The 14,458-nt window shown below is 45.8% G+C and overlaps 1 protein-coding gene across 5 annotated transcripts in view; it reads left to right on the plus strand.

Annotated features, from left to right (window-relative positions):
- Window positions 1–14,458, plus strand: part of LOC124641750 (actin-binding LIM protein 3) — a 63,070-nt gene that overhangs the window by 38,374 nt on the left and 10,238 nt on the right. For all 5 annotated transcript variants that reach the window (XM_047179926.1, XM_047179922.1, XM_047179923.1 and 2 more), the window contains exons 2-9: window positions 5,669–6,118; window positions 6,363–6,420; window positions 6,496–6,658; window positions 7,620–7,799; window positions 8,637–8,708; window positions 9,282–9,854; window positions 9,941–10,020; window positions 10,378–10,520. In XM_047179926.1, the coding sequence (XP_047035882.1) occupies window positions 5,669–6,118; window positions 6,363–6,420; window positions 6,496–6,658; window positions 7,620–7,799; window positions 8,637–8,708; window positions 9,282–9,854; window positions 9,941–10,020; window positions 10,378–10,520 (1,719 nt within the window). The remainder of the gene's footprint in view (window positions 1–5,668; window positions 6,119–6,362; window positions 6,421–6,495; window positions 6,659–7,619; window positions 7,800–8,636; window positions 8,709–9,281; window positions 9,855–9,940; window positions 10,021–10,377; window positions 10,521–14,458) is intronic.

Consider the following 14,458-nt stretch of genomic DNA (forward strand, 5'->3'; position numbering starts at 1 on the left):
GCGTGCGGTCTCGAATATATTTTCTCACAATTTATACATTTGATTTACTACATATGTCCTTTTGATTACACCAGATTTCTGCTTCCATTACAATCTGTAATCTGGTTTATTGTTAGTAATAAAGAAAAGATCAGACGGTCATTATCATAATACAAACGTTCGATTTTGGGGCCGACGTAAGAACGCGAGCGTACTCATTATATATAGCTTTTGTTCTTGTGGTATTCAACGAAATACATCCGGAATGTAATTGTGAGTTATACTAGAAATTACTGTAACAAGGTATTTGCATGCCAGTAATGAGTTGGAACAAAAACCTCGTGCGCGCTAATATCTATCATTTGAAGTAATTCGCTCGCTGATGAGCTCAGCTCGAGGAGCTGCGCACGTGTCTCACCTCTGTCGGCTGACACTATGTAATGTACGTCGCTAAAAAATTACCAACAGATTCTACAGTATTCTCAAAGTATGAGGACTTCAAACGATTCAACCTTTTCAACGGCCGACAAATAAAGCCATGCGTATAAAGTGACATCATTCGTGCACCGGCTGTCTAGATTTCTTCTAATGCTATCCTTTTACAGAACCTAATTCGAATAAAACCTTCGCCTACACGACGTGACTTGTACATTAAGTATCAAGTTTCTTGTCGTGTACTGATTGTAGGCTGCTGATGTGAATCACAACCACGGTTATCTTGTGTTTGATGTTTGTATCAGAGGTGATTGTATTTTATTGTAAATCAATTGATGTGGCTATCTGTGGGGCTGCGTGCACTAGACTTGCTACAATTACAACAGGCGACAGAGCTTGTTATCAGGCAGCTGATCAAGTGCCCTGTGTCAACACTGCGACATCGGGTCACGGGATATAGGCTTCGCTTAAATCTGTCACACAATGTATTGTTCTTCTGATTTCTCGCAGTTGAGTCGGGTTAATTAAATAATCATGTAGATATAGCTCTCGGCGGAAGAGTGGGGTTCGCTTTCCGCACTGTACACATAAGGCAATAAACCAATAAATGGCTTCTGCGCAGGCGAAGGTCAGGGCTCAATATCTTTGCCGATGATTATACCTACGTAGAAATGAATGAAACGGGCATTAAAATCCTGTGATCGACATTTGCCTATTGTAGTTCGATCGACTTGTCTCCTTGTCTTGCCTTTACTAATTTCATCGGATGTCTTCGTAACTCAGTTATTTTGACACTCCCAAATTGATTGCAAAATAAACGATTTGATTTAGTGGTGCTTACGAATGTCTAGTGCGGTGAGTGCAGAGCTCGTGCTGGTGTGGCGGTCCCGGCGGAGCAGTGCGACACAATGCCGCGTCCGGGGGATTGCGGCGCACGACAGGCCCCGGGAGACTCGCGCCGTTGCAACACTGCTCATGTGTACTGTACTGCGCATCTCATTACTTACATTGAGCAATTGCTGTGACACACGCTATTCTAGGGAATCCGAGTACCACATTTTGGTCTGAGTGTGTGGAATTAGCTTGAGTAAATAGTGTGGTATCGGAGTTATGTATGTCCGCGGCACCGGCACGGCGGTGTCGAAATGTGCAGTGGCACGTATTGCACGAGAGCGCTGTTACGTCACCACTGGTCGAAGCATCACACCGACGACGAAATCTCTCACGTTCCAGCTAATTCTCCAGTTTCAATAATCAGCTGTTGTGGGTATCGATGCAATGGTCGTCAACTTTTGAAGCAGACTGGCACAGCCCAGCTTCCCAGTGTCTATGCTCAACTCATCGTACGTATCGAACGTCGTGGCGTGATTCACGGTGTTCGCTCGTGCTCGAGCTATGGCCGTCAGACTGTTTTTGTATCTCTTGCAAAAACAATGCTCATGATGAACCTAGCAGTTTTTGCTGTTCAACATGGAGGAATATAGACACTTTTGAATACGAACTTAAAAAAATAGTGCCTGAGTACTACGTTTTACCAAGAAAGTCATTAAAGTGCTCTACTTTTTGTTAGATGGGTGTATTGATTGACAGTGGAGTAGTGAACTGGGCGTAGTTGGTCCGCGGGTCACACCTCGCCGTATGCGAGTTCGTCATAATGGCCTATCCGCGCCCGCCAACCGCCTGCCTATCCGTGTTGCCATCTAATTGAATTAACCTATTGGAATCGACAAATAAAATTCCCATATTTTTAATTAAACTGGTTCGGTGTCAATTGAGCCATTGATTTAGAACTGCCTGAGGAGTTTTGTATTATGGCGATGTCTTGTTTGCCCTCGTTATAATCTTTCGAAGAATTAATTATCATAAGAAATGTTTAGCTTGTTACAAAAAGAGAAATTTGAGACGTGAATAAACCAAAGGCAAGATAGGAAAACAGTACGACGCAACGACTCTCAGAGTTCACATCCTTATTGAGGGATTTTCCCTGGAGCATCGATCACACGCTTTATGGGCGATGAATTAACTGGAATGTTGAGTAGTATAACAGTTGTTAAGGCGAAGTATAAACAGTAGGTCACGACAAACACAGGGCACATTAAGGCACACCGCGCCCTGCCCGCGCCGCCTCACGCACGAGCAGGGATCACTCCCACTGGCGCCTTCACTATCAATGACTTGTCACTTTTCACATTGATTTGACTAGTCTACTCATAGAGTTACGCCAGTGGACCTGTGACTGCAACTTATGTCTTTCCTGTTCCAAACTGTCCCAAAACACCTGGATTTATACTTTCTGCTCTTAAGAAGTTATTGTTTGGGTTTGGATTATTTCTTGCCTAATTCTCAAATGACTGCGTGAATCTTTCCCTTATTTTGTGTGTGTTCCGGCATAATATCGGGTAGCTTGTGTGCAGCGACTGGCGGCGGTCGGCGATGGCGCTACGTCTCGCCGCATTCCTGGTCACAAATTAGCGCGCGCCGCCGCCATGATAACCTATCTCAATAGAGCGCCCTACGCAAGGCGCTCCAGCCGCTGGCGCCACGCCAACACCCGCTATATTTACCGCGCCAACTACACGGAATTCCAGCTAAACGCTTTTGCCTATACGTGGCTGTTCACTCGGTTAATGGCTCTAGATCTGCGCCGAGTTATCTCGTTCCGCTTTTATTTGATGCTCTTTCATGTCGCTTATCTTTCACTTTCGTACGTACGAGCCGTAGCCGTAGCGACTGCTGGCATTCATTAAGACATCTCAAAAATAGATTGTTTTCTGCATTCTAGACCGTATCTGTGTATAGTTTTGTTTATACGTATTTATTCATCCACAAACATTGAATGTTTTGTATAAAATTCTGTTGGACTGGCAAGTGATTTACCGAGATATCCTTATCCCCAACACGCATGATGGTCAGGAAGCAGTGCGTCCAGTCGACTGGCGCAGCACAGCGCGCGCGCACGAGCGACCCTAATGCGCTGCACATGCGCCCCGCTCGTGCTCACACTGCTGCGAGTGTTCACTGTACACTACACGTTAATTAGTGCTCTGTCCGTATCTACTAAGCCGTATGTATCGAATCTATCGATCTTAGCACATTTCTAGTTGTACATCTCACTTAGGATATCCTAAAGCTATAAAATGTTGAGTATACAGTGTAATAAGCAATATGTTGGTCATAGATGATTGTGTGGTTGTGAGTGGCGTGGGTGCAGTATGTAAGCGGAGCTGGTGTCAGTTAGTCGAGCGCGTGCAAATAGATCCTTGTGCCACATAGCGGGGCTCGTGACATCGGCGCGCACGGGCTGACGCGCGGAATGCTAGCACCTCGCGCTCCGCCCGCTGTCGCAGAACTACCACTCTGTTGCCTTTGCCACATGTTGTCTAACTATCACTCGTCAGCTCCATCCTATGTAAAGACTGCCTTACAGGAGCTCTTTTAACATTAAGTACCTAAACGATTGAGATCAGGAGCGGATCCAGCCGACAAACATTTAGTATAGGTATTGGGGTTGTGGGAATATGGTAAATCCGCCAGTCATCACTGATTGGTACAACAAACTTTCTGCTTGATTCGTAAAGGGGTTTCGTAGAGTGTGTTTGGGTGGAGCACATTGCCCTATAAGTGGAGTTGTTGTGTCACCGGCTCGCCATAGCACGTCTCGTGCTGCGCGCCCGCTCGGCTCGTGACTCGCGCTATAACGCGCTTCTATACATACGCCCAAAACCTACTCTTTATTTATAATCCGAGACCATACCATGAGTGTTGAAACTATTATATTGTCGACGTTTTACTTCAGTCGAGTTATCAAAGTACCTAACATTCAGCATTTTGCGCGATGAATGTTCGCTGCATATGAAGCCTGAATGGTGTACAGTTGAGACAGCAGGCCGCTCTCGACTAGCTAACACCGCATAGCATTGATTAGCGCGTGATGCGCGTGCGACTGCGTGCGGGCGCTCCCCGCGCGTCGAGGCGACACCATTGCGTGACACCCTCCAGCAAACTACTGCGGGTGACATTGCATTCCCGTCACGTTTGCACACTTGCTGTATTTCTGTTGCCGTGTAACAACAAGTACTGTTAAACTTTAATTAAATATTTGTAGTTCTCGTACAATAAACTGGATTAAACCCATCCTAATCCAAAGTGTGCGACTTGGACTCGTACTTGGCCGGTTTTTAATTTTCGTGGATATTTATAGAGACTCCCCAGTTGTATTACCTAATTCTCATTATATGGAGCATTATAATCAATACAAAATGGAGTTGAACATTGGAGTCATTCTCAGCCATGTACACCGTACAAGGATTACATCTGTCGCTAATAAATAGGAAAGCCCCTCGCATGTGGGCCATTGTTATAGCGGCCAGTGCACGACTGCACCCCTAGCGTTACACCGAGTTTTGAAATACTACAATACCCCGAGCATGCTCCGAGCTCTCCCACTCGTCGTGTGCTGGTGCAGTCTGTTCGGGCGGTGTGTTTACGATCACTGTCATCGTTAAGTATTTTCTGTTTGCTAAACAGTAATCGCAATCAAACCTTTCTGTAGCTAGTAGAAATTCGTGTGTTGTATGCCGTTTTATTTTGTAATAGGATTCCTTTATGAAAAGCGGCTGCTGTGGGTTGTCTATCTCCGCAATGTATGCGCGTGTGCGCGCGGCTCGCGCTGCCCCGCACTAATCATCACTTGACCCCCCAACTCACTAACTACAATCGCTTTATATTAAAGCGTTTTATCGACTACACTAAACACAGTCCAGTTTGTTTCTAAAAAACAAACAGTAAAAAACTCATATCAAACATACAATTAAATGGTAATGTTCTGACGTCTGTTTGAGTTATTTCTCACACATTTAGTAAAAACGTTTACCTATTAATACTTCTGCGGTTGTTTGGCATACGCCGCATCGATTTATTCAACAACTAATTGAATGGCTCTATTTGATTTGAATGAGTTGAGCGGAGTGCGTCGGATCGCAGTCGTTATGATAATGTGGACACGCTGCGACCAGGGTTAATTAATTGAATTAAACGTAATGGCGGTTTCATGTAAATTGGGGAAGCCCTATCGCTCTATGGCCACTTTGTGAGCCATTACACTAAAACGTCTCAACTGTGTAGTGAAGTAACGTATTCTCACGTCCAAGGAACGAATTCTGGGTTCTGGGTGTGTGAATTGTGGAGAGACTTGTAATAATCTGTGTATACTGTATAGGTAGATGTGAGTGAACGTTGTGGTGGCGTGTTGCAGGCAAGGTGGTGTGCGCGTCGTGCGGCGGCAAGTGCAGCGGCGAGGTGCTGCGCGTGTCCGACAAGTACTTCCACACGGCGTGCTTCACGTGCCGCACGTGCGCCGCGTCGCTGGCGCGCGGCGGCTTCTTCTGCAAGGACGGCCACTACTACTGCCCGCACGACTACCAGCGCGCGTTCGGCACGCGCTGCGCCGCCTGCGACCTGTACGTGGAGGGCGAGGTGGTGTCGGCGCTCGGCAACACCTACCACCAGAAGTGCTTCACGTGCGCGCGCTGCAAGCGAGCCTTCCCCTCGGGCGAGAAGGTCACGTACACGGGCGCCGAGGTGGTGTGCTCCAGCTGCGTGGCGGCGCCGCAGCGGCAGACGGCGCGCGCCGCGCCGCCGCAGCCCGCCGCGCCGCACTCGCCCGTCTCGCGCCTCGACACCGCCACGCCGCACGACCAGAACGGTATATGTACATTACTATTCTGTGTCAAACCACCTAAATATGTATGAGTTTTACTAAATGCTTTCTACTTTCCCTGCTGTCGCACAAACTTGCAAATTTGTTGATCCTTGATCTTGAACCGCGCCGTGACATTGACGCGCTGTCACACCGTCGAACATTACCATCTCTCGTCTAGAAAGCACCTGATGGGATCACTCGTGTATATGTAGAGTTGGTAGTAAACAATGTTTTGTCCTGATTACAGAGTGTGCGGGATGCGGGCAGGAGCTGTCGGAGGGCCAGGCGCTGGTGGCGCTGGACAGGTGAGGCGGCGCTCGCGGGGGTGAGTGGGTACTGTGACGCGGACGCTGAGAGTGAGGCGTGGGCTGGTGTTGCAGGCAGTGGCACACGTGGTGCTTCGCGTGCGGCGAGTGCGGCGCCGTGCTGCAGGGCGAGTACATGGGCCGCGACGGCGTGCCCTACTGCGAGCGCGACTACCAGCGCCTCTTCGGCGTGCGCTGCGCCTACTGCCAGCGGTACATCTCCGGGAAGGTGCTGCAGGTACGCAACTATCAGCCACGGTGAACGAACAGGTGGCCTCGTCTCATCCATATAAATATCGATCGTCCCATTATGTAAAGATAACTGTATCCTGCAGGAAGCGAGTGATTCACTCGTTACATAACCCAATGATAACAACAATAGCGAGCGAGCGCGTGACGTCACGTGACGTGGCGCGCGTCACGCATGCGCTCGCGCGTCACAGCACGGGACATGCAACTAACACATACGCTTAGTACAACTAACGGCAAAAATTATTACTATATATGTCACCGGAAAATAACAAGATCCGTACGTTTATCAATTTACTAGGAAGTTTATAAACTTTCGTAAGATTATAAACGGGAGAAAAATTGAAATATTTTACGTCCACATTTTCGTATATTGATAAACTTACTGAACTCACTCATAAAATAATAAGTAAGCAGTAACCAAACGCTACGCGCGATCTGATTGGTTGGCTGTCACGTGTCACTTCTCCTTCCTGAGCATTGCCACTATGAACATTGACCAATCAGAGAGCATTGTGTTATTTTACGTATTTCAAAGATCGTATATTTAAAAGAGTTTCTGTGATTGGTCGAACCGTATAAAATCTTACGAATAGACATTTGTTTGTTTATAAATTTACCGTATGACGTCGGAAATTGATAAATTTACGAAAATGTGGACGTAAAATATTACAATTTATCTCCCGTTTATAATCTTACGAAAGTTTATAAACTTCCTAGTAAATTGATAAAGCTACGGATCTTGTTATTTTCCGGTGACATATACCACGCAAACAAATTGTGACGTTTCATGTAGGTTTTTGTAACTGGGAAATAAATATATAGGACAAATAATATAATCAATGGGACAAATAAAAATGTTATTGGAGGTAAACAAAACCAAGGAACGTTATGAATGTTCTTGGTTGATTATAATATTGTGATGGCTTGATATGGTGTGTATGGCGCAGGCCGGCGAGAACCACCACTTCCACCCCACGTGCGCGCGCTGCAGCAAGTGCGGCGACCCGTTCGGCGACGGCGAGGAGATGTTCCTGCAGGGCGCCGCCATCTGGCACCCGCGCTGCGGGCCCGCGCCGCACGAGCCCGACCTCGAGCCCGCCGCCGACCGCGCCTCCACCGACCTGCAGGTACCGCCGCCTCAACTGTCGATGTAATGCAATCGGCATTATTCCGTCTGCATGTTTAGTTAGTTTAGCTCTGCTTAATTCTGCTATAAATACAAATAGTAGTGGTTTTAATTATATTGTGTATAATAGTCGTCCGTATGTTGTGTTTAAACAAGCGCTCAGCAGTCCGACCCTGGCCAGTGTTGGTGGCGACACCTATCGATGCCGTATACAATATGTTGCGCAACATAATGAGAAGTGTGATGTGACCGGCGCGGCTGGCCACATGTTGCGAGATAATTTACAACCACAGCTAATGTTCTGACCGACCAGCACTTGTTTCTGCAGCAATAAGCTTGCTTTTTATATTGTTAAGCTTTTATTTAATATGTTTTTATTTTTTCAGTGCCGTAGTGTCTTGATGTTTTGTAAAGTGTATCATATGCCACAGTACACACGACTAGATGCAAACATAGAGCACCCACATTATGCTTTAAATTTATTTCTTAAATACAAAAGCATTTTTTTTTTGTTAAAAATGCATTCATTTGTAAAATATTAGTTTTTGGGAATTAGAATATTTTGCCATTAGTTATTAGGTCTTCAAATTCACGGGTGTTCGTACCGGGTGGCAAGGCGTCAGGACAACATTTACACGTAGAGAAGCGTGGAATATCGCGAATGTAGCGCCTAGTCGTGTGCACTCGTGGCGGGCATCTCGCACGCTCGCGCGGCTCGTGCGAGTGGCTAGCGTGGCTCGTGCGAGTGACTCGCGCGGCTCGTGCGAGTGACTCGCGCGGCTCGTGCGAGTGGCTCGCGTGGCTCGTGCGAGCGTCTGACGCGGCTTGTTGTCGGCAGTTCTCGCTGCGCTCGCGCACGCCCAGCGTCAACGGCTCCTACTGCAGCCCCTACAGTAGCTTGACCAGGAAGGTCCGTCACATTTATTATTTTTCTTTTATTATTTTTTAAGGTGTGCTCTCGAATGTCTAGCCGGTGCCGCTACACTGTTTTATAAAACAAAGAAAAGGCAAAATTGACAAAATTTCCGTTTTTTGCAATAATGACGAAATTAATTTGATTTATTATGTTGACTTCAAGGGCATACATATTTTTATTCAGTTGACACATTTACACGTTTGTTATTATTTGTAATTCACTTGTTACGTCGCGTCGTCGCATTCGGTGTCGCTCGGCGCCTGCGCATGTGAATGTGTTGACTAGTTGCGCTGCTGTTACACATTTATATGCTAAATCTTTACATTCGGTAACCAAAGTAGAACTTTTCTTTTATTTAATTTTCTCAGGTTTATTGAAAACTAGTATTTGTAGTATGTTACGGGCCAAAGTGAGATACAAATTTATTGACGGGACAATTTGAGAAAATGAATTGTATTATTAAAGATTTGCTAAAAACGAAGCGTGTCAGTATCGCAGCACAAAGTACTAGGAGTCTGGAACGGCGTGGCAGCGGCTAGTGTTGTGAGTCGGCATGGCGTGTTGCAGTACGGGTACCGCGCGGTGTCGCCGGGGCTGGTGCTGCGCGAGTACCGCGACGCGGGCGCGTGCTCGCCGCACCGCATCACCACGTACTCGTACCTCACGAGCGAGCCCTCGTACCTGCGGCGCCCGCTGCAGCCCTACGACCGCGCGCCCGCCTCGCCGCACTTCCACCGGCCGCCGTCCGCCGCCAGCCGCGCCTCCAGCCGCGCCGCCAGCAAGGCGTCCTCGCGCCCCGCCATGCGCGCGCTCGTGGACTCCATGCGCGCCGAGACGCCGCGCCCCAAGTCCCCGCGCATGAACAACGAGGAGCCCATCGAGCTGTCGCACTACCCCGCCGCCTACAAGCCGCCGCCCGGCACCAAGCCCAAGATCGAGCGCGACGACTTCCCCGCGCCGCCCTACCCCTACACCGACCCCGAGCGCCGCCGCCGCTGGTCCGACACCTACCGCGGCGTGCCCGACAGCGACGACGAGCCCGACGCCGCCTGCAACGGCAAGCTCAACGGCGGCGACGTCGACCCCAAGCTGCGCCGCGAGGAGCGCGAGCTCGCCAAGATCGAGACCGGCATCGCGCAGGTACCGCCGCCCTCGTTGCGACCACACTCAATACTGCATTCATGTTTGCTAATGGAGTTAACAACTGCAACTGTTCACTGTTCCAGGTATTCCTGAAAGAAGTCAAGGAGCGGGAGAAGCTCCAGCAGTGGAAGAAACAAAATCTCGACCCCAGGAACGCGAGCAGGTGAGACTCATGCGTGTGTGTGTTGTAATATGTTCCGCCGTGGCTCGCGAGACACGTTAACTTACTGTGTCGGTAGAGTGATGTGCTTGTGCCCATGGAGAAATAATTCCTAGCGGAGATGTCATAACGGAAAATCTCCTAAGAAAGTGTCAAAATGATAGTGCCCTTATACGCTTTCCTTGGAACCCACCCATTTTTTACCAAAAATCAAATTCAAAATCAAAGAATATATGTCTCATTAGTTCACTCGTAACTGATCGTTTCGGTCGTGGGCATTGTACATATATAAAGTGTAAGAAACGCGCTCTTGACTCGCCCTGTTGGAGTGTGTGGTGCTAACTGACCGGTGGGCCGCAGGACGCCGTCGGCGTCGCGCGAGCCGCTGCCGCGCCTGCGCTACTCGTCGCCCGTGGGCGCCTCGCCCTCGCGCTCGCTGGACGCGCGGCCCGACGACCACGACCACAGCCACGCCTCGCACGCGCACATACCCACCTACAACGGTGAGCACGCCCCACATGCCACTACGCGCCCACTAGGCTAATGACTTTCATTACTGTGTCTAATCCTTAGTTCCCTCTGTATGCGCACCGAACGTACGCGCGTCACTGCTGGCCGTACGTTCGGTGCCAAAAGCGCCGCGCCGCGCGGATACCTCGCCAGCCTCGTGCCTATAAACTGCACAAAATTGTAATATAATCATAAGTACCAGCAATAAAATGTCGGCACACCGGCTGGCGAGGTGTCGCGGGTGCCGACAAGCCCCGGACTGCCCCTACTGTCGCCTACTGCCGGCTACTAACACTGTCACTAACCACACACGACTCGGCTCGCTAACACTACTAGCTCACGTCATCGACTGCGTGCTCGCGCCGCTGTCCGACCGACAAGGCCTGCCACTGCCCACTCTTGTAACGTGTCGCTCGCACGATGCTAACTTTCAGTCTGTTGCAGTACACACGTACACGTACTACACAGACGACGGTGAGTATGTTATGGTACCGCAGCTCTCTCTCGCTTGCAAGTGACTAGATACCGTCCGGCGTCACACACAGTTGCTAGTGTGGTGTCGGCTGAGTAGTGAGCTTGGCGCGTAGGTCGCGAGCGGGCAGGGCAGGCTTGTCGTCGCGCGGCGGGCGGTGGAGCCGGCGCCGCACAGGTGAGTGCGTGCTGCGTGCACCGCCACTACCCGCGCCGACACACTTGTGCGCCTGCAACTCTAACTTCACGCACATTTAGTTAATCTACTACTATCAATCTCCCATACCTAATTAAAAAGAGATTGTAAATAATGTTATGAACAAGTGAAACGTTTTTGCCACTGAAAGTTACGTGTACACACGTAACTTTCAGTGACGTAGCAAAAACAACAAGTAACAATTCTGTTACGTAACTATAAATTCCCGATATTTTGTGGCTTGTCTTACAATAGCAACACTAAATCAAACTCAGCATGATCGATGTCGGTGAAGTAGAACAGTTGCGATGCGAGTGTGTCGACGCGTGGCGCACGAGTGGCGCACGAGTGGCGAGCCACCGTGAGCTTCTGCTGCATCTCCCGCTTCTTACTAAACCTGCTACACATACAATACTTGCATTTCATAACAATTATTAAGTACTCAATAATAATCCACTACATATACAGTCTATTGATTGTCTCATGTACAAAAAAAACATTATAGTAAAGTATGAGCACTTCTGTTTCTATCAGTTTTGAGCTTTTTTCTTAGATAAAAGGTTACAAGTTTCAAAAAAGTGAATTTGCCATAATCACAATAGGCATGATGACAAATTTTTAAATTCCTTTGTATGATGTAGGTATACGTCTATTTTATATGAAAAATTATTAAAGAAAATGTGAAGTTTTTTTTATCAAATAATTGCATTTTTCTCTGTCCACTTTGAATCCAGCGCGAAAACGCTTGTCAGTGTTATGTCGTCACTTGTGACGTCACAACTGAAATTACAAGACGCAAGTAAACAACGCTCGTGCAATAATTAAGTTTTTTGTGTTATTAAATATGAATTCGAAAGGGCATAGGTGTTGTGGGGTCCCCCAGTGTAAGAACTCGTCCAAAACAACTCCTGATAAGTTATTTCTGTACGTTCCTCACAATAAAAAAATACGAAACAAGTGGCTTAAACTTGCAAGGCGAGATTCAAAAGCAATATTGCCCAGGGTACAACTTTATTTTTGTGAAGATCACTTTGATGTAAGTTATTACATAGTTCTCTAGATTCTAGCATAGTTTATAATGTAAATAACTATTTCGAGGTTAGGTTTCATCTCTCATTGTTTTTTAATTAAACTAGTATACTTACATGGAAGTTTTAACATTTCTAAATTCAGCTGAACAAAAATCTTTATTTGATGCCAAAAACTTTCCCAGCATTATGATATCAATTCTAGGCAAATTAGCGCTGTTTGCCTTGATAAATCCGGGCTCCATAACTCGTGTTATAAACAATTAATTAATTATAAAAACAAAGATCGCAGTGGAAGTTCACAATAACGAAATGTGACGTTCGCGCGCTTTCGCGCGAGTTGTTTTGAGAGATGACGTCACGAGCTCTGATTGGTGTTCAAGATATCATGGCGGATTGCCTTATTTCGTAATTTTATTTTATAAAAATACATATTAATCACATTATTAATAAAGAAAACAATGCGCGTTTTATATTCCAAGCGTCAAGTTTAATTTAATAAATATATTATTTTAATGATTTTTGATTACTGTCGTCATGCCTATTATGGTTTTGAGCTAATATGCAGAGTGTCAAAAACAGCTTGTTAAAGGCGCTTGTCCATCAGTAGCTGCGTCTCTGTCGCACTGTGCGCTGCCCGGGCTGACGCGAACGCGACACTTTCTAGTTCACTTATGCTCTGCTCATATACCTTTTATGTTGACAAGAATAATACCTAGTTACCACTGCATTATACCATTGTAAACTGATTTGTTTGTTTGTAACCTTGCGGTTTCGAGACTACTGAACCGATATAATATAAATCTCACAATTGGGAAGCTACACTATCACCGGGTTACTTATTTCTACGGGATGCGGGTAAAACCGCGGGAAATAGCTAGTCTTTCATAAGTTTGCAATTTCGCGAGAAATATAATAGTCCCCAGGCCGGCGAACAAATTTTTTTTTGATACATATACATTTAAGACTTTGTGAGTGCCTTCCTGACGATGAGTCCGACAAACTTTTCGAATGCGCAAATTTTGGTGCCGCTGCGTTTTTTAATGCTTGACTCCTGAAATTGTCGATATGACGTCACTATGGCTCTTCGTACATACACGTTTCATCTTTTGAGATTCGTTTAATAAAGTTAACTAGAGAATGGTGGTCAACTTGTCCGATAAAGATCGTGCTGCGTTTGGAGTGTCCACCATCCTGAAAATGTCGGTATGACGTCACTACGACTCTTCGTACATACCTGTTTAATTTTTTGAGATTTGTTTAATAAAGTTAACTAGAAAATTGTGGTAAGCTTGTCCGACAAAGATCATGCTGCATATGGAGTGTCCACCGTCCGGAAAATATAGATATATTTTAAGATTTGGTATAAAGTACTGATAATTGGTGTGAAGTATGTTAATAGTAAATGTTGCATTTAGAAAGTCGTTTCGAATGATATATGTATCATTACTACAGGAGGGATTTATTAACTTGAAAACACCTATCGATAAAATAATCTTATATAAGCTCTAGCTTCTGAAATACTAACAATTCGCCGAAGTTTTTTTAATATGAAATGTTGCATTTAAAAACGTCTTTTGAATTATGTATAACTCATTACTAGAGATGGGATTTATTTAATTGAAAACATCTATCAATAATTATAATTTTAAATAAGCTCTAGCTTCTAAACTACTAACAATTTGTCGGAAGTATGTTAAAACGAAATGTTTCATTTGGAAAGGTTTTTCAAATAATATATAATTTGTTACTAAAGAAGTAATGGATTAGCTTGACAGAACCTACCGATAATATATTTTTAGAAAAGCTCTAGCTTTTAAAGTACTAACAATTTGACGGAGTTATGCTAATACAACCTTGCGCTTAAAAAGATCTTTTGATTGAAATATGGCTCATAACTTCAAGTGAGATGTTATTCCTTAACACAATGTAAAGTACCAATAATATGCCTTAGGTCAGTTATGTCTTCCAAAATACTAAGAATCGGTAAGTGGTATGTTAAGACGGAATATAGCGCTTATAAAGATCTTTCGATTGACATATGGTTCATACCTAGAGGTGGGACATTATTCCCTAACATAGTAAAACCTATCGATAATACGCCTTATTTGGGCTATATCTTCTAAAATACTAAGAATTGATAAGTGGTATGTTGAGACAAAATGTTGCACTTAAAAAGACCTTTTGATTGATTATAGTCCATTAATAGATGTGGGATATTATTCCTTAACATAAT

The sequence above is a fragment of the Helicoverpa zea genome, chromosome 23 (genome assembly GCF_022581195.2).
Source record: "Helicoverpa zea isolate HzStark_Cry1AcR chromosome 23, ilHelZeax1.1, whole genome shotgun sequence".
NCBI classification, from domain to species: Eukaryota; Metazoa; Arthropoda; class Insecta; order Lepidoptera; family Noctuidae; genus Helicoverpa; species Helicoverpa zea.